This window comes from Leopardus geoffroyi, chromosome A1 (genome assembly GCF_018350155.1).
Source record: "Leopardus geoffroyi isolate Oge1 chromosome A1, O.geoffroyi_Oge1_pat1.0, whole genome shotgun sequence".
NCBI classification, from domain to species: domain Eukaryota; kingdom Metazoa; phylum Chordata; class Mammalia; order Carnivora; family Felidae; genus Leopardus; species Leopardus geoffroyi.
The window spans coordinates 239,170,734-239,191,074 of NC_059326.1; the positions used below are offsets into that span (position 1 = coordinate 239,170,734).

General features: G+C 51.9%; 1 protein-coding gene across 1 annotated transcript; it reads left to right on the forward strand.

Annotated features, from left to right (window-relative positions):
- The first annotated feature begins 186 nt into the window (after nt 1-186).
- On the forward strand, nt 187-18,892 carry LOC123579372. Its single transcript, XM_045443320.1, has 5 exons — nt 187-3,245; nt 7,315-7,349; nt 8,819-8,919; nt 14,392-14,464; nt 18,150-18,892. The coding sequence occupies exons 1-5, from the start codon at nt 3,060-3,062 to the stop codon at nt 18,373-18,375; spliced, it is 621 nt and encodes a 206-aa protein (XP_045299276.1). The 5' UTR covers nt 187-3,059; the 3' UTR covers nt 18,376-18,892.
- The last annotated feature ends 1,449 nt before the right edge of the window (nt 18,893-20,341 follow it).

Below are 20,341 nucleotides of genomic sequence, written 5' to 3' on the forward strand. Positions count from 1 at the left end.
TTCAGCCAGGTCACGATCTCGCGGTCCGTGAGTTCGAGCCCCGCGTCAGGCTCTGGGCTGATGGCTCGGAGCCTGGAGCCTGTTTCCGATTCTGTGTCTCCCTCTCTCTCTGCCCCTCCCCCGTTCATGCTCTGTCTCTCTCTGTCCCAAAAATAAAAAAAAAAAAATAAATAAAATGTTGAAAATAATAAAATAAAATAAAACAAGCACCAAATGTATATACTTAAAGCTACAAACTATTGATGAGAGAAACTGAGCACAATCCAAATAAACGGAAAGATTTAGAATATTCGTGGACTGGAAAATATTGTCATGATAGAAAACTCCCCCCAAAATTGATCTGTATAATTACCATGATCCCTATTGAGTTTCCAGCAAGCTTTTTTCTTTAAGGAAATAGCAAGCCAACCCTAAAATAGATACAGAAATCCAAAGGACATAGAGTGACCAAAAGAATTTAGAAAAAGAAGCAGCAAATTGGAGGACTTACTCAATCTGACTTAAAAATGAACTATCGAGCTACAGTAGTCGGGACAGTGTGGGCCGTGAGGGTGGTGTGCCCAGTGAGGGGAGACATGCAGGTCAAGGGAACAGGATAGAAAGTCCAGAAATAAAACCTGATCAGTGGGTGTTAAACAGAGGTGCCAGGATAATTAAACGGGGAGAGATGAGAGTACATTCAATAAGCTGTGCCAGAACAATTGGATGACCATATGCAAAAAAAGAGGGCGGGGAAGAGCTTAATAGCTGCTTCACACCATACACACAAAAATAACTCAAAATCAGTCACAGTTCTGAATTTAGGGGCTAACCTATAACACTGTAGGAAGAAAACAGAATAAAACCTTGGTGGTCTTGAGGTAGACAAAGTTTTCTTTAATATGGGCACCAAAACCACTATTAAGGAAGAAAATGGAAAATTTGACTTTTTTATAAAAGAGAGCATTTCCTGTTCAGAATTCACCACTGCAAAAATAAAAATGTAAGTCACAGGTTGGAATAAATATTTGCAAACCCTGTGCTTAAATCCAGAATAAACAAAGAACTCTTAACACTTAGTAGGGAAAAACGGCCCCATTTTTAAAATGGGGAAAAGATTCTAATTAACTTTACCAAATAGGATATATGGGTGGCAAACAGTCACCCGACAAGATGTTCCACGTCATCCACCACTAGGAAAGCGCAGCTAAAGCCACGGTAAGGCAGCTGGAACGGCTCCCTCAGAAAGGCTGCCCGCACCAGGAGCGGGAGACACGGAGGAACCGGCGGCCCGTAGGTAGCCGTGCGAAGTCGTCGGGGTTTACAGTGATACCACTGTGGAAAGTCGTTTGACGGTCTCCTAAAATCTTCAGTGTGCTCCTAACCTCTGACACGGCGACCCCCACGCAGAGACCCCTTCCTGGGAAGGCCCTGAGCCACACGCACCTGAAACTAATGACGGACTTGATTTGCTACGAATAAGCCTCAGTACCAACGACTTCTTCTTCTTTTTCCTTTACGCCCACAGGCAGCCACAGGTGACCTGCAATCACCCTCAGCACACAGGTAGGTTGTAAGCTTCCCGGACTTGTTCTCTCTGAATGAAAACGGCTCCGCGCTCTTAAGTCAAGTTGCTTTGGAAAGTGACTCATCTCCGATGGGATATTTTTAAATAATGTGACAACACAGTAGGAAATAACGCTGTTTCGAGTAGCAGTACCACGTACAGCTACGCAGGGACCTTTTGCGCTCCACGTGCTTGGGGAGATGCAGTAATTGTCTCCCTGCGGACGACTCGCATCTCAACTAGCACGGCAGCGGCAGCGCTCATTTATTCTGTGTGTCGGTCGGAGAACATGTGGGGAGCGGGTCCCAGCCTCCTTTCTACGACCTCCGATAATACGTAGTTTCCCGTCGCTCCTGAGCCACGCCTGCTCATTCTGAGCCCGCGAGGAGTCACACAGAGGACAGCCCTGCACGCGCACACGCACCCAAAGTGCACCCCTGCAAAGTCACAGAAGCAGAAAGTGGCCCACTATGAAGGTCACGACCCAGGGTGAGCACACATTTTAAAACATGCACTTGGTCTCCACTTTGAAATTGTACCAGTGTGGAAAGTCACCTCGGAACACGGAGAAACGAGAAATATGCTCACGTTAGGGTGAGGGTCTCGATCTGCCAGGGCTGCCCTGACAAAGGACCACAAAACAGGTGGCTTAAAAAATAGAAATGTACTGTCTCACTGCTCTGGAGGCTGGAGCCGGACTCACCTCGACGTGTCCCCAGTCACAGGACCTGCACTTGGCTTCTCTCCTTGGCTCGTACCTGATGCTCTTTTCCCTTTGTCTCTTCAATTTTCCCATTTTGCCCCTTTCTGGCAAGAATGATTGAAAATTAACGAACCAGGAGGGCCTGCCTGCCCTCTTGCATGGACGCGGTCATCAGGCCGAGGGCCTGCCTGTCTTCTGGCATGGACGTGGTCACCCCTCTGAAGGCCTACCTGTCCTCTTGCACGGACGTGGTCGTCGGGCCGAGGGCTGGCCTGTCCTCTTGCACGGACGCGGCCGTCGGGCTGAGGGCCTGTCTTCTTGCACGGACGCAGTCGTTGGGCTGAGGGCCTGTCCTCTTGTATGGACGTGGTCGTCGGGCTGAGGGCCTGTCCTCTTGCACGGACGCGGCCGTCGGGCTGAGGGCCTGTCCTCTTGCACGGACGCAGTCGTCGGGCTGACCCTGGTCTCAGGTGATGACACCTTGAGCTGCTAGAGTCGCTGCATCTGAAAACCCCCCTTACAGCGATGTGAGGTCATTGGTGGACACTGTTCAATCCACTTGCACGGTTCAGTTAGCTGAGTGTCCCACGACCTACATCCCCACCATTGCTCTTGGTAATTCCTGAACATCTCTTCCCTTCCAAACCAGGGCCTCTCCCCAAATCCCCTCCTGATCTGCAGGGGCACCCCTTGTTGTTGACACCCCCTGCTGCTCCTGCAGCTCTCCCTTTAGGTGCTCCTCCCCTGCCCTCCCGGGGTCTCCCACCGTGCAGTGGACCTGAGGGGAAAGGGCGGTAAGGAGGCTGTGTGATGCCATGGCCTGTGGTTTCCAGCAGCCATCAGCATCCCCTCCAGGAAGCAGCGCCCGTCCTTGCTGATGAGTGTCTCCCCTTCCCCCTGCCATCCCACAGAGTGAAGTCCAACCATCTGCTGCCGGACGTGCACTCAGGTCCACCCTCCTCCACCAACACGTTCGTGGAGGACTCGTGGGTGATGGTAAGTGAGGCATGGCCGTGTGTGAGTGAGCCTCAAACACAGGGGTGGGGTCCAGTGCTGAGTCTAAGCTCCCCACAAGAGCAAGGGCAGGACAGTATTTGGACCTGCTTGTCTGGCTGGTTTAAGGCATTTATGGTGTCCTCCGGGGACACTGCTCGAACAGGACAGTGGTGGGAGGGGGATAAAGGGAAACAAGGCGGGCAGCACAAACAATCTAAAGCGCAGGGCGTGTGTGTGAGCAGAGAAACATGACGGAAAAATGGGTGCTACTGGAACGGAAGCATCACACGTGTGCTTGGGTGACATGTGTGCACTCCAGAAAGCTGGCGAGATTCTGGCCAGGAAGGGCTCAGTGACCCACTTACTGTCACAGCAGAAGGATGCCCCTACTCATCTCCCAGGTCAGCGGGGAGGAGGGACATACCTGGTCCACTGTGTTCATTACAGAGCCTGGAGTCAGAGCTCCACGTTAGAGATGCTGGAGGCCGGTCTTCAGTGGGGACTGGTGTGACTGGCCAAGTCACAGCTTAAACCGTAGCCAACACAATTATGGCATGACCCCTCCCCGCCACTCGCTCCCATCAAGCCTTCCAACAAGTACATACTTTACGTGCATGGAGACCAGGCTGCTGCTCCATTCCAGGGGTCACAGTGGTGGCTGTGGCAGTGATAGCATCTATTGGCGCCCATCCCTGCCATCCCTTCTTGGGTGGTGGTGGCCACACAGCTTCTGAGTGACATGAAGGACACATCTCAAGAAGCAAAGATGTGATGACCATGTGGGTGTTGACCATGTATGACCGTGAGGGCCATGTCCCCCCGCTGGTTATAATGTGTGTCCAGGTGAACATGTGGAAGCCCTCTCTCTGATGTGTGGCTCTGGAGCTCGCCTCTAGAATGTGTAGTAGAGCCGTCTCAGGGCCACCTCATTCCCATCCTGTCTCAGGAATCCAAGGAAGCTGCGACCGTTCGTTGTCACTCTGCTGGACACTTGTCATCCATCATCACGTTTAATCCCTCTGTGGATTGTCTGAGACAGATCATCATCCCACTTTGATGGCCGGGCTCACCTCTTGGTGTGCGTGGAGCTTTAGGACCCCACCGGCTTAAACCCTCCCCACCCCACACCCCTGAGGATACATTTTCTTCTGCTTTCAAAACTGTATATGCCAGATATGGTCATATGGCTTTCTAGTGCCACAGTAGTAATAGCATGGGGTCTGGGGCTTTTAAATATTTGTATACTTCATTCTAAATCTTCCAGTGTTGAAAAATGCATTTCTCACTTAAGAAAGGTAGTTACCTTTCCAGCCAATTTACACAAATTACCAACACTGTCGAATTCTACCGAATTTTAAAAAAATAATGACACAAACCCTCTCAGAATATAGAGGAAGGGAGACCTGTTCTGTGAGGCCAGTTCCAACCTGATACCAAAGCCAGACAATGTCATCCCGAAAGAATACCATGAGGCAAAATCCTTCAAGAAAACACAGAAACCATTGATTAAGTGTTAGCAAACCAAATCTAGCAGCACACAGAATTAAGTACCATGGCTATGTGAAAATTAATTGACATTATACAAAATACCAACAGTAAATGACAATAATATGGTGCTGTCAATTCAGAAAGGGAGTTGCCAATAAGAAACTCTCACGTGTGACAAAAAAATATTCTCAACAAATTAGGAATGAAATGAAAAGATCTTCATTCTGACCTATGCAATACACCTATGAAATACAACTAACATACTTCCTGGTGAAAGACTGAGTACGTCTTAAAACCGGGAATAAGGCAAGGATGTACTGAAGTTCCAGCTGGTGCAATAAGACAAGAAAAAGGAATAAAGAATAGAAAGTGAAACTGTGTTGATCACAGACAACATGATTCTAAAATACAAACAAAACAAAAAACAAAACTACTAGTAATAAAATAGCTTTGCAAGAAGCAGGTAAAGTGCTCTCCAGTAAGCTCTGGGACATTTATCTTCAGTGTTATCCAGAGCACGCCTGAAATCAAATACAGTCCCTACCTGGCGTCAGGAACCTCTGTGTGCCTCCAGCTAGCTCCACAGCAGATTGCCTCAGCATGGTCAAAGTAGAAGTTTCTCCATTGCCTTGGCTGATCTAGAAATGTTTTATGTAATTTGCCATTATCTGGAATGGAAACAGTAAAAAATAAATCTCTTTTGACTTTGTATTGTTAAAAAAAATAGCAAATCCAATCATATTTCTGTATTTGGCAAAAATGCCACTGAAAATAATATTAGTTATTTTATTAACAATAGCATTAACAATAATGAATTTAACGAAACTGTAGTAAAGTCTATACATTGAAAGTTATAAGTATGGGACGCCTGGGTGGCGCAGTCGGTTAAGCGTCCGACTTCAGCCAGGTCACGATCTCGCGGTCCGTGAGTTCGAGCCCCGCGTCGGGCTCTGGGCTGATGGCTCGGAGCCTGGAGCCTGTTTCCGATTCTGTGTCTCCCTCTCTCTCTGCCCCTCCCCCGTTCATGCTCTGTCGCTCTCTGTCCCAAAAATAAATAAACGTTGAAAAAAAAAAAAAAGAAAGTTATAAGTCATTGCTGAGAGAAACTGAAGACATTTAAAATAAATGGAAAGATATACAATGTTCATGGATTGGAACACTCAATATTGTTAAGATAGCATTTCCCCCAAAACTGATCTATGGACATAGTACAATCCCTATTGAATTCCTAGGAGGTTCTCTTTTGTTTTTTTATGTTTTTTTTTTTTTTTTGACCAACAAGCTGATCATAAAATGTACATGGAAATTCAGAGTACCTAGAGTAGCCAGAACAATTTCGAAAAGAGAACAAAACTGGAAGAATTATACAATCTGACTTCAAAATTTACTAAAAAGCTATAGTCATCAGGTTAGTGTAGTCAATGGAATAGAAATGGAATAGAATAAAAATTCTAGAAATAAGCCTTCACACTTATGGCCAAGGCAATCCTTTGGGGAGAAGTGAATATTTCAACAAATGGTCCTGGAACAACCGGATATCCATCGTGAAATAAAAATAACACCGTACTGGGAATGCAAGCTGGTGCAGCCACTCGGGAAAATAGTATGGAGGTTCCTCAAAAAGCTAAAACTAGAACTACCCTATGACCCAGCAATTGCACTACTAGGTATTTATCCAGGGGAGACAGGTGTGCTGCTTCAAAGGGACACATGCACCCCAATGTTTATAGCGGCACTATCGACAATAGCCAAAGTATGGAAAGAGCCCAAATGTCCATCGATGGATGAATGGATAAAGAAAATGTGGTATATACAATGGAGTATTACTCGGCAATCAAAAAGAATGAAATCTTGCCATTTGCAACTACGTGGATGGAACTGGAGGGTATTATGCTAAGTGAAATTAGTCAGAGAAAGACAAAAATCATAGGACTTCACTCATATGAGGACTTTAAGAGACAAAACAGATGAACACAAGGGAAGCAAAAATAATATAAAAACGGAGGGGGACAAAACAGAAGAGACTCATAAATATGGAGAACAAACAGAGGGTTATGGGAGGGGTTGTGGGAGGGGGGGATGGGCTAAATGGGTCAGGGGCACTAAGGAATCTCCTCCTGAAATCATTGTTGTGCTATATGCTAATTTGGATGTAAATTTTAAAAAATAAAAAATAAAATTAAAAAAATAATAGTACCGTACTTAGGTATTGACCGCCCTGAGACCCAGGTGCTGTCAAGGTCAGACTCTCCTGGGGCGTCTCCCCTCAGCCCCCCGAGTCCTCAGGCGGCCCCTCCTCTGTGTGCCTCGGTCCTGGCTGCTGCCCGCGTGCAGACCTGCCACAGAAGTCAGGGCCGCCCGGTGGCCGCGTGTGACACATACCGGTCCTGAGCGGGCCCCTTGGCCAGTGTGGACACTGGCTGTGGAATGCGCTCCCCCACAGACCCCTTCCCTGGCCCCGGGACCCTGAGGACGTTTGCTCCAAATCGGTAATAAGGAACGTCATTTTGTTTAACAATAAGCTCGAGGTTGACCGCTCCATCTTGTTTCCTGTCGTGAACAATCATCTCTTCCCTCACAGGAAACAGCCAGCAGCCTGACTTCATCTGCCCTCAGGTGAGTCTCTGAGCCTCCTGCAGCTGCTTCCCCGTCTCAACGACTTCACCACGATTCCCAACGAACACAGTCTTCGGTGGGAAACCTTAGGGTACTGTGATGACGCGATCGAAGACAAACCAGTTTCCCTTGACGTCACAGACGCGGACAGCCACCCGGAGGGCTCGCCGTACTCCGCTCGCTGGAGCTGGCGATGAGACCTCTCTGGGTTCTTCACAAGTGACACGTGAGCCAGTGCACAGGTGTGAGCGATGCCCGTCTGCTTTCTGTCTGTGAGCGTGTGCTGCGTGCAGAGGGCGCCGCGGTCCGTGACCGTGTGCAGCAGAGGCAGGGCTCTCCATGTGCCAGGTGGGTGACCGCACCTCGCAGGCCCCTGGGGAGCACACGGCCTCCGCCCCTCCTGTGCCACAGAGACAGAGAGTGGCCCCTTTCACATCGTGGCCCAGCTTCAAGCGCACATTTTAGGGTAAATCAGGTGTAGCGCAACACGGTGACTACCGTCCCCGCGACAAGACGTCGTCTTCTCCTGGAGTTTGAGTAACAGGAGGCCACACAGCACCCATGTCAGCGAGGTCCGCGCTGTCTCCCCTGCATTTCCCCGAGCACACGGTGAGCACAGGCTCCCTCTGTTTCTGGAAGGATGGTTCTGGGGAACATTTCACAGCTGTAAGTGTCTGAATATTGTATCCTCACTTCACAACCTCAGTAACTTTGCACCAAGTGCCCTTTAATGCATTTGAAGTGAAATTAAAGAGGACAAGTTATGTACTTGAATGTCACCCACCACACACACACACACACACACAGACCTCCCGCTCTGGCCCGCAGGGACTGTTGCAGAAAATGTTTCTTTGGTAACCAAAGAGTTAGGACCCAGTTGAGCAGCTAGCGCTTTAGACACCTTCCGTGGCCTGCTCCTGAGGCCTCCCCCGAGTCTCAGTCCTCGAGGCCCACCCACCAGGGGCCTCCCTGGGACGTCGATCACAGGGAAACCTTGTAGGACTTCGTACAGCCTGTGTTCCTCGCGGTCGCTGGCAGACAAACTTCTTGGGAGGACTTCTTCCCGGCTGTCTATCTGTCTAGGGCGTCCGGTCTGCTGGTTATGTACAAACCAGCCAAACGGTGAATATATGAATAAGGGGGAGGGTCCGTCATGCAGGTGAAGCTGCCTCTGTCTGGTTTTAAAGGCATTTCTGTCGGCAGAAATCCACCGGGTGGCTTTTTTAGTTTTCCGCTGGCGGTGGAAGCCTGCAGCGTCCTTCTCGCATGAACCTTCTGCGTGTTTATGGCGCGGGACCCCCTCTGGCACTCAGCCTCCAGGCGCTGCCTGCTCCGGAGACTGCAGATAAGAGGGGGCCCCAGCGGGGAGACGTCCACGGGCACCGTGGAGCCCGCAGGGTCCCCACGCGCTAGCCCGCCCGGCGAGGGCCTGCCCTGTAACATGTTCCTTCTTCCCCGCTCTGCCCTAGCGGACCCGGGAGCAAGGTGTTCCTGTCGCCATCCAGTGATCCAGTGACTTCACCCTACGCTCCACCTTGGCCTCCGGCACAGAGGACCACCTGCGGTGAAGGTGAGCCTGTGCTCAGATGTAGGGCCTGGGGCTCCCTCCTAAGCCGGGCTCAGCACCATGCCTGGACGCTGGTCGCACTGGTGTTCTGCATTTACTGGGTGCCTGGGCCACTACACAAAGGGCCCGTGTGTGTGGAGTAGGAGGAGAAGCGAGGGCAGATCACGCTCCTGACGGGGGCCCGTGTGTGTGAGAAGCGGAGTCCCCAGACAGGTGTCCCTAAAACGAGCCTCGTACGTGTGCTCTGGTGCCACGTGCTGGTGATGGCCACGTGGTAGGTGACACAGACCAGAACGCCCGCTGTGATAGACTCTCAGCAGTGGGTGTTTTCAGGGTGTCCCGTGTAATCCCTTCAACTTTCTGTGTGTTTGGAGTTTTTCATAATAAATGTTGGGATAGAGAAGGGGTGTGTATAACTGACAGTCAACACAGAGCGTGTGAGCCACACACGGGGCTGAGTGAGGAAGCCTGCCGATGATACGCTCATGGCCCCAGGACCGGGCGGGTGGGGTGGCCTGTGCGGCCAGGCAGGAGACACAGGCAGACCCAGTATGGTGGCAGCCTCACCAGCAGGTGAGTGTAGAACCCGGAAAGGCGGGGCTGTGGAGGGCCCGGCTCCCACCGTCCGTCCTTCCGTGTGCTCCCTTCCAGAGTGGCTCGCGGGGCCACCCAGCCAGCGGGGCCTGAGTTGCTTCTGTAACAGCACGAGGCTCCAGACAATGTTGGAAGCCTCGGCTTCGAGCTTGACTGCACCTGAGAGGGCCCCTCAGACCCTGGCGCTCAGCCGCCCATGCACATTCGCTGAACTCACACGCCCAGCCCCGGGCTGGGGCTTCCTCTCTGCTCATTCTGGAACCCGCGTTTAATCCTGACGCCCTGTGTGCCCCCACTTCACGCCAGGCCCACCCCTCTGCGGGCGACCCCAAGGCCCGTAGCTCTGAGCAGAGTCCTTAGAGAGAAATGGGCGCCATAAGGCGCACTTGGACTTGGGAGTCCACCCTGGTGTGCAGGCGTGACTGGCTCCACAGCCCAGAGTAAGTTCTTTAACCTCCCGGAGTGCCTGGGTCTCCATGCTTTCAAGATACGCATGGACTCCATGAGGGGTCCCGAGTCCTGTTGCCAGTGTCCAGCTGGGACTGGTGCTCAGTAAATGCTAACCCCCGTCCCCCATCATACCTGCTTTGGACTTTGCTGCCCATTAATTATAATCCTCATCTGAGGACACAGACTCATCACTGACCTATGCGTTACCTGCTTCCTAAGTTTACTTGGTATTTTATTTATTTTTGGTAACAGATGTAGCATCACCGCCCCCCGCCCCCCACCCAGAAAAAGGCAGGGTCCTGATGTGGTCAACTTCTGTGTGGCCCGGCCACGTGTGGTCTGCTTCTGTGTACGTGGCTTGGCCACACTCTTTGTTCTCATGTTTTCCTTTCACTTCAGTGTTTCACATCATATGTAGTCCTAAAAAATAGATGCTCACAACACATCGGTTACTCTTTATTTCACAGAAAGGACATAGTGTGTATGTGATGTTTGGAATTTGGGGGAATCACCTTTTCACTTACTACCTCTCGGTCAAAACGGTGGTTCCCTGTCCCGGGTGGCCGAGCTCCTTTGCCTTCCTTCTGCGACTGCTTCTTGTAACTCGTCCGTCCCCTCTGCTGTGGGCCAGCAGGACGTGTGCCCCCTTGCGGGTCCCTGTGAGGAGCAGCAGGCCATCTCTTCTACAAGGCCAGACTCTTCTACAGGGGTGCTCGGTCTGCACTCCCGCAGAAGCATATGCATATTCGGAGCCCTGTAGGTCTGTGTCGTCCCCAACACCTGGGGCACCGAGTGGTGCGGCTGGCTGGCGGCTCACGATCCCGCCCAGCCTTCCCCTCACCACCGATGGTGCTGAATATGCATTAGCCATGTGAATTTCCTTCTGTCGGAAGTGCTTCCTCTTGTCCTTGGCCCATTTTCCTCCTGGGCTCTTTCTGATTTTCTTATAGATTTATTTGTGTGCTTTATACATGCTTGATACAAACGCCTCATTAGTTGGGTGAATTACAGATAGAGTGTCACAGCAACTCGAGTCCATGCTTAGCTGAACTCAACATTTGATGAGTCACAGTCACACTCACACTTGTGCATATTTTATGATCATGCTTTTGGGTCTCGATTAATCTCGAACCCAATCTTCTAAAAGACAGTCATCTATACTTTCCACTGCTAATTTTCAACATTTGATTTTGAGAGTTGAGTCCTCACTCTGTGGGTCATTGGTGTGTTTAGTGTGAGGTAGGGATCCAGCTTCATCCGTTCCAGGTGGTTTCTGTTGTTCCAGCTGCTTTCGCTAAACATCAGATTGACCTTCTTTCCCCCACTGATTTATTTTTTGTATGTCTCGTATATTTTTTATTCCATAACTCCTCCACCACTGCCTTTCTGTATTTAGTTGAATTTGCATACTGTGCCATTGTGATTCCCATCTTCTTTCCTTTTGCTTATACTTTTTAGTTACCTTCTTACTGGTTACCTTGGGGATTACAATTAATACCTTAAGCTTATAAGAGTCTAGTTTGAATAATACTACGTTAATTTCAGTAGTATATACTCTGATCCTATACATCTTCCTACCTCTTCCTTTATATTGTTACATCTTTATACATTGTGTGCCCATTAAGAAAGATTTATAATTATTCTGTGAATTGGTCTTTTAAGTCACATAGAGAAGAAGAGGAGTTACAAACCAAAGTACGACAATCCTTGCTTATGTCTCGACCTGTGTGGTTACCTTTCCGAGCGTACTTTATTTCAGCTACTGTCTAGAGCCTCTGTTTTAGCCTAAAGATCTCCCTTTGGCATTTCTTGTAGGGGAGGTCTGTTGGTCATGAATTCTCTCAGCTTATGTTTATCTAAGAACATCTTAATTTCTTCTTTATTCCCAAAATACGGTTTTGTTGGATTTAGAATTCTTGGTTGGCAGATTTATTTTCCTTCCAGGACTCGAAAGGTGCCCTCTGGACTCCATGGTTTCTGATGAGAAATCAGCTGTTGATCTTACTGAGGCCCCTTGTGCGTGATTAACCACTTCTCTCTCAATGCTTTCAGACTCCTCTCTTTGGGTTCTGAGAATCCGGCAGTGCTGTGTCTTGGTGCGAACCCTTCTGAGTTTATCTTGCTTGGAGTCTGTGGAGCATCTTGGATGTGTAGATCCGTATCTTCCATCGGATTTGGAGAGCGTGCAGGCAACGTTTCTCCGGACACTTTTTCTCTCTGCCCCCTCTCTTCTCCTTCTGGGCCTCAGGTCTGCCAGGTGCTCTTCATTTTCCTTTGTTCCATTTTTCTCCCTGGTCCTCAGGTTGGAGAATCTCAATTGTCTTCAGGCTCACAGATCCTTTCTTCTCCTGCTCTGTTTTGAACTCTTCTAGTGAATTTTTAATTTCACACTTTTCAGTGGCAGAATTTGTTTGGTTCTTTTTTGTAATTCTGTCTCTTTATTGATTTTCTTTTTTGTTCATTCAGTATTTTCATGACTTCCTTTAATTCTTCACCTTGGCTCATTGAGCACATTTAAGATAACTGACCTAATGTCCTTGACTACTAATTCAAATGTCTGGGCTTCTTCCAGGAAATTCTGTCAAATTCTTTTTCTCCTTTGAATGGGCCATATTTTCCTTTTTCTCTGGATGTTTTATAATTTTTTGTTGAGAACTGTATATTCTGAGTATTATAATGTGGTTAAGTCTGGACATCAGATTCTCCCACTGCTTGGGATTGTAGATCTTTGCTTGTTGAACTATCAGTTTGTGAGTCTCCCAAGCTATTTTTGCAAAACATGTATTTGTTGTTGCAAAGTTTCTCTCATTATCTCTGTGGTCAGCCAGTGTTTTCCTTCAATGTCTGGCTGCAAATAGGGGGACTAAGTGTCCCAGTAGATGCTCCCAAAGACAGCTACTGCTGCCAAGAGGGCCAGGACAAGCGAGCCCTTGTGCCGGCCCCTCGGGACATGACCAGACTAACCAAAAGACACAACAGACAAGTTCTGGAGTACAGAGTCCCTACTGCCTGCGCAGGAATGAAGGCTGTTGGCCTGTAGCCACAGGAGGACTGAGGACCGAGGGTGGGTGGGTTGTCGCTGCTCTGTTGACGCCACTCACTCGGGAGAGTTGGACAGCATGTCTCCCCTGGTGCTGTGCAGCGTGTCTGGTCTGGCTTCAGAGTCTGGAATAGTTGACCCCAAAGGCTCTCTTTAGCACAGTGGTCACATCTGTGGAGGACCAATCTCTCGTGCTTCCTGCTCCCCGGCTTTGTCCTCAGGTGAAGGATGCTGATGTGCACTCTGAGAACACGTGTCACCACCTCCCCACAAATCTCTACCCCGCAGGCAGGCCTCCACTGTTCCACTGCCCGGCTCCATTGCGTTTCTGTTTTCATTCTAAGCAAACAGTGTGCTTCCCTGGGGCATCATTTCAGTAATACCTTGATCACCTTTGCTTCCAAGCACCATCACCTCCTTCTGTGGGTTTTTCTTACACGTCCTGCCTCTACCAGGTTGCTGCCCACTCCGTGGCCCTCTGTGGCCAGCACCCCCACCTCTTACCCGTCGGAGCCTTGCCCCTACCTCAGCTCCCACAACTGCCTCTGCGTTGGGTCCCCCGGGGGCCTGTCCATCTCGACAGCATTGTCCTCACACCTGGCTTTTCTACAGTCTGTTCCCGTTTGCTTCCTCTTCTTCAGGGAGCCATTGTTCATTGAGGTTCCCCTTTCAGTTCCTTCCCATTTAATCTCATTCACGCCTCAGTTTGTATCTTGACTAATTCTCAGGAGCTGGCTCTGGGAGGAGGACGAAGGCATGTACGGGTTTAGAGATCTCCTAGAGACACTGGACTTGCAGAACCTTCCAAGGAAAGTTCTGCACAGCTGCACAGTCCAGTCCCGCCGCACACAGCCCTGTAAGTCAGAAGGAGCACCGTCCCCGGCCGTTTGGCAAGAGCCGTGCTCTCCCGTGTCGTCCGTGCAGGGGATCTGAAGTCACCATCAGCAGGCCCGGTAGCACCAGGGCAAGGGAGAAACCTCCTGCTTTCGGGAGATGGTGTGAGGACATTCGGGGCCCCTGGGTAGCCAGGACTCACCACCAGCAAGCAGAGTTGTGCAGAGAAGGTGCCAAGCAAGACGAGGCGGCCTGTGTTGAGTCTTCCCCCCATGCCAAGGGTCCAAATAGGCTTTGGTGGCCCCCAGGAGACCCTCCTGCTCATCAGGAAAAGCACCACTTGTCTCTGTCCTGATGCGCGTGCAGAGGGAAAAGCCACCCCCCGTCCCCAGAGCAGCCGCCTGCTTGAGTGCTCTGAACTCAAGAGGCGAGGTGGCCGCCGGTGTCCCAGAGCCCGTCGTGGCTCCGTCTCCAAAATGTGCTCTTGCTGCTCTGTTCTGTTCCCTTTGGCAGTGCAAGAGATGCCATGTCACGTATTTCCTGTTATTTCTCTGCAGGTCTCAAAGGACCAACAGGAAATGAGGTTGCCTGTGAAAGCAGACAGCGCCGAGGGCAAAGGCCCAGCTTCAGGTAAGACATCACACAGTGTGGGAGTTGAGATCCACCCAAGTTTGATTCCCTAAAGAGGAAAACGTTCTCTACAGAAAAACGAGGAGAGGGAGAAATCACTGGTGGGGAGTCAAAGGCTAGGATGCTTGTTGTCTCAGTGGCACGGAGGACGAGCTTGGGCTCACGTAGTGTCTGCCGATGGGGCCTGGCGTCCCCGCGCCAGCCCCGCCACCTGCTCTGTGTGCCACAGAGCAGCAGGTGCAACACGTGGGGCTGGCCGCCCAGCTGAAAGAGTGCCTGCAAGGTAGGAGCTGGCCCTGGGTGGCGTCGTGTGGCCGCCGATCTGAGCCGTGGACCCTGACGTGCAACGGTGGCCAACCTAACCATGGCACCAGAGCGAGGGCCACGGAGAGTTTGACTAGTGACCGGAACCAAAGGCCTGATGTGCTCTGTTAGAGGCTCAGACTCCACCACCCGCACGCTGTCTGCCGAAATGCACGGTGACTTTGTTATTCACTCGCCTGACCCTTCCAGAGTCCTTCTGAGACGGCCCCACCTCATCTAAGGAAATGTTCACCACTCAGCTTTTAAACAACTACCTACCCTTGGCCACGATGACGCCTCCTGCTGCCGCCGTCGCGTCAGAGCTCACAGTGCAATTCTCCAGTGCTCCTGTTTCTAGAAAAGAGGTGGAGGCTGACCTTTCAACACGCCCGTGGCCGCAGGAGTCAGTGGCTCCTGTTTCCAGAAAAGAGGTGGAGGCTGAGAGGGTGAGTTTGATTTCTGCGTGATTCCAGAAAGGCCAAAGCTGGATTTTAAGAAACCTAAACTACGAGCAAGTGGCAAAGTGACAGGGAGCCCGAGCCTCAGGTCTGGGTACGTGGCAGGTTGGCTCCTGAGTGGACTGACGCCACGGGCGCATGCACGTGCACGCCGTCCACGTGGGTGTAGGTGCTCGTGGACAGGTAAGAACAAGGGGTCCTCAGCCAGGGACGGAGGCAAAGAGAAAGCCCACAGAGAGCCCCGTGGGCACCTGCAGCCTGTGTCCCAAGGGCCCCTGCCTCCCTGGTGAGCCGGGTTCTCGTGGCCTCACAGGAGGGAGAGACAGGCCCAAGCTCAGGGCGCAGCCAGAACGCAAGGCCGATAAGTCATCCTGTAAAATCGGGACCCAAATGGCTACACGTGCATTGCAGTGGTGAGCCCGGAGGAACCCCTGCTCCGCTCCCACAGGACACAAGAATGAACCTTGGAGCCGAAAGGAGCTGAGAAAATCCCCCAACTCCTCAAGCTGAGGATTAACGCCAAGTGACTCTGGACCAGCCGTTTGCAGGTGCCGAGAGGCGCTCCCCTCGCAGGAGCTGGGAAGATACCAGCCGCGCTCATCCCACACGGCCACGCCCTCATGGAGGCCAAGGCCCCCACAGAAACAGACACACGTCGGGAGTTGGGCTCGAGGACCAAAGGCAAAGTAACTGTGGTTGTTGTTTGGGGAAACAACAGGCAAAGGGAAAAACATCTGAAGAGAGCAGAAAACCTGTTTAAATCGCACGTGTATTTGAAGAGAAACCAAATGAAACTCAGAGCTGCAGAAAATGCCACTGACGTGGGGCGGCTGACTGAGGGTTTTGCAGCACGCGGGTCACAGCTGGAGTTGGTGAGCTCGAAGCTGGAACTGGAGAAGTTACCTGACACCCAAAGACGGGACCCAAAGACAGGCGGAGAGCGCGACCGGAGGTGGGGCTGGGGTCGGCGGTGTGAGCGGAGTCCCCGGCAGGGAGGGGCGCTCGGGGGGCAGCGTGTGAGGCCGTGGGGCTGAGGGCCCTGCGCTGCGAACCCGCACGCACTCGGGTCCGATGAGTCCAGGAACGGCAAGTGAGACCGTAGCTGTGTCGTGAGCAAGCTGGCACACTCCAGAGACAAAGAAAATGCGTATTTTTAAATATTTGGCGATAAAAAAAGGGGAGTCCTTCCAGGGAATATCGACTGACTACGCTCATTGTAACGGAAGCTACGGCAGAGTGGAGTCCTGCCTGCAGTACGGGGGCCGTCAGCCCAGGGCTGCCCTCCTGGCTGATGCACCTTTTAAAGTGAAAGTGAAACAGGCTCTTCACACAGAAGTAAGGAACGTTAGGGAGTGAAAATAGACCATTTTCGGCGCATTTTTAGAAAGCGACGTCCCTAGGAACAGATCTAACAAAAGACACGCCGGACTCATGGAGAAAACGGTAAAACTTGCAGAGGGACGTCTTAAGGAGCCTGATGAGTGCGGACAGACCCAGCTCACGGCGTGCGTGCCAGGCCTCCCAGAGAGGCCAGTGCAGGACGCCAGCGCGAAACCCTGCGTCTGAGACGTGTGTGGAACTGCAAAGGACCAAGAATGCCAAGAAGCAGGAGAGGAGCAATTTAGGACGTCTGGCCGGGCCGCTTCCACGAAGCTTGTGAGTCAAAGACAGAGTGGGGTCTGTGCCGAAATAAGCACAGGGCCTGGCGTGGTGGCTTGCAGGGGCCGCGAGCACGTCAGTGGGCACAGGGACACTGTTTGTGGCACGGGGCGGCTGACGAGCAGGGGTGGGTAGATTGTTTCATAAACGCGGAAACATTTGGTGCCGTGTGGGAATAACACTAATGAAATCAGACCCCACCTTGTACCGTTTACACAAATTAATTCCACGTGGACTAAAGACATAATGGGTGAAGGGACAACTATGCAAACTGGAAGATAATATTTGGTACTATCTTCTTTTTTTAAGTTTATTTATTTATTTTGGGAGAGACGGAGAGTAGGGGAGGGGCAGAGAGCCAGGGAGACAGAGAATCCCAAGCAGGCTCAGCACTGTCAGCACAGAGCCCGACGCGGGGCTCGATCCCAGGAAACTGTGAGCCGAGACCCAGAGTCCGACGCTTCACAGACTGAGCCCCCCCCCCCCGCCCCCCGGGCACCCCTGGTACTGTCCTTATGTCCTCATGGTGACTGAGGGTCCTTAAGCAAGGTTTTCTTAAAGGCACCGTCCCTAAAGGAAGATACACAGAAATTAGATCACACCCAGATACAAAGGGAGGCTGTCAAAAATCGGGAAAATATTTGTGACACATAGGTGACAAAGAATTGGTGTCCAGGACACAAAGTACTATGACACCAGCAGGAAAAACATAGCCGCATGATGGCTGGGCACTTCGGGGAACAGGGAACCCAGAAGACCCACAAACAAGTGCGACCTGCTGCCTTCCTCCGGGAAAGGTGACCGAAAACCACCTGTGGTGGGGTGCGGTCCCGGTCACACGAGCAGGTGTGAGTCTGCCATCACTGAGGACTGGCACGGGTGGGCCTGGGACGCGCACGCGGCTGGTGGACAAGGCCGTCGGCACCGCCAGGCCTCCCGGGTGTGGGTCGGGAAACGCCTGCCCGCTGCACCAGGAGCCGTGAGCATTGCTTCTGGGTCCGAGGAGATGCCCAGTACGGGGACCCCAGCTCGGGGGAGGGGTGGAGGAGGGTTCCCGCTGACCCGCTGAGCAGGGCTGCGTGTGCAGACACAGATGTTCCGTGCAGAAGCGGCCGCCCTCCTGGCAAGAGGTCAGGACGGACGGCACCGGGAACCTGTCCTTGGCCTTCCTGGCAGAGGGCCGCTTCTGCACCCGGGGCCAAGGACTGGGCGCGCCCTCTGCTCACCGCCCTCAGGTGCTCATGGCACTTTCTTTTGCTCTGCAGGAGCCAAGGGGCCCACACCGGCCAAATGGGCGTCCACACACCCGTGTCCTCAGAGATCCGGGCTCGGGAGGCGGCCCTGGAGAGACTCGGGCTCCCGCGCCTACTGCCCTCCAGCAGCCTGGATGTCCCCTCGCGGAGGCAGCAGGTCCAGGGCACGGAGCCTGCCACTGTCACCACCACCAGGAAGCCAGCGGATGGGCAGGTGTGCCATCTCCAGCACATCTAGCTCCCAGGACAGACAGCAGAGGTGGCTTGGGGCCAGGCATCGCCATCCGGCCAGGAAGCAGAGGGCCCGCTCGATGCTTAGGGAGAGACCAGGGTCAACCTGGATATCGCTGTCAGCACGACTTGTGTCCGCCCTGCCGCGGAAGCCCCCGAGTCCAGGGCAGGCGCTCACCCCGACTCCCACGATGCCTGCCTGGCCTGAGGCCGGCAGGGGCGCCCGCCGTGTTCATGGTGCAGTGCAGCCCTCGCCTCTACGCAGGCACCGGCTTCCTCCAAGCGGAGTGCTGGGTCCGCGTCCGGAGTCCAGGAAAGAAGGGAGCCTGTGCACACCCTGACTTGCGCTATTTCCCGACACGTCCCCATCGTGCTCCAAGATTCAGGACAGACTTGGTGTGATGTTTTCACTTGTGTTACTTAGGAATGTTGACAACTGTTGTGAACCTAAGTAGCCTTTAGGGAGATTCTTCAGAATTTCTTAGACAGTTATACGAAATAATAAAAAATAATTTCATTGGCAATAAGCTTGAAATCAGTCTTGGTAAACTTTAAATTCTTGGGTTTCACGTGGCCTTTTCGAAGCCCCTCCTGCCCCCACCCAGCCTGAGTCCTGGCCAGAGTGAGGACGAGGGGTGTGATACAGAGGAGGGGATTCTGGCCTTTTTTTTTTTTTTAAGTTTATTTATTTTGAAAGAGAAAGACAGCAAGGGAGGGGCAGAGAGAAGGAGAGAGAGAGAGAGAGAGAGAGAGAGAGTCCCAAGCAGGCCCCATGCCACCAGCACAGAGCCTGATATGGGTCTTGAACTCACAAACAGTGAGATCATGACCTGAGCCAAAACCAAGAGTCGGACGCTTGACCCACTGAGCGCCCCCAGGAGCCCCAGGGCTTCTGGCTTTATGGTGAACTTGTCAGCACAAGATAATTAGTGCTCTCATGAAAACGTAATTTCATTGCATCCTGGATTCATACAAAGTGAGCAAATCCCCCCAAAACTGGAGAACAAAAGTGAGCTGATAGGTAGGTGGTCCAGGACCAGGGGCTCCTTTGAAACCAGGCCTCGATCCAGAAGCCAGGAACAGAGCTGGGGGCAAGGATCCAGGATGAATCCAGTCTCAGGCAGAAGTAAACTGAGCTAAACTGGCCCAAGTTAAGAAGCTAGATTTTCAGAGCTTAAGATCAGTCCAGATAAGCTCACAACCAAAGATCACAAACCATCACGCACGAGAGAGCCAAGAAACAGTAAAAGAGAATTCAGACCCCCCAGAAACCTCAAGGACTAGAAATACAGGATATTAAGGAGGATGCACAGAATCTTTTAATGTTGGGGCGCGTGGGTGGCTCAGTCGGTTGGGCGACTGACTGCAGTTCAGGTCACCATCTCACAGCTCGTGAGTTGGAGCCCCGCGTCGGGCTCTGTGCTGACAGCTGGGAGCCTGGAGCCTGCTTCCGATTCTGTGTCTCCCTCTCTCTCTGCCCCTCCCCCATTCATGCTCTGTCTCTCTCTGTCTCGAAAATAAATAAACGTTAAAAACATTTTTTTTTAAAAGGCTGAAAAGAATTTTTAGAAATAAAAAGTATACTTGTTAAAAACTTGGATAAATTAAACATAGCCAAAGAGAGAGTTCTTGAACTGGAAAGCAATCTGAAGACGTTGCCAGAATGTGGATGCGGCCGTGAGGGCCACGTGGAGGGAGGGCTGGCGGGCGCGGAGGGCAGGTGGGCCTCAGACGCGTCCACGAAGCCCTCGAGAAGGGACTTACTGTAGTGGCAGGGTCGCCCAGGACTCACAAAACACGTGCCGGTGGCTTCTTGTCCAGCCAGCTGCTCAGGTGAGAGCTACACCTTGAGACCTATGCGGAAGCACGGGGCACCGGAGACACTGACCTCAAGAACAGCCGGAGGAAAGACCACCGACAGGAAGAGCAGAGGACAGCAGACCTTCCGGCTGTAAGGACAGAGGGAGGAAGCA

What these genes read in the sequence shown, in the direction of transcription:
- LOC123579372 (XM_045443320.1), top strand. Translation starts at nt 3,060, where the DNA reads ATGCCATGGCCTGTGGTTTCCAGCAGCCATCAGCATCCCCTCCAGGAA. An exon ending in TGGAGGACTCGTGGGTGATG is followed by an intron (nt 3,246 to 7,314) that starts GTAAGTGAGGCA and finishes CTTCCCTCACAG; the next exon opens with GAAACAGCCAGCAGCCTGAC. An exon ending in CTGACTTCATCTGCCCTCAG is followed by an intron (nt 7,350 to 8,818) that starts GTGAGTCTCTGA and finishes GCTCTGCCCTAG; the next exon opens with CGGACCCGGGAGCAAGGTGT.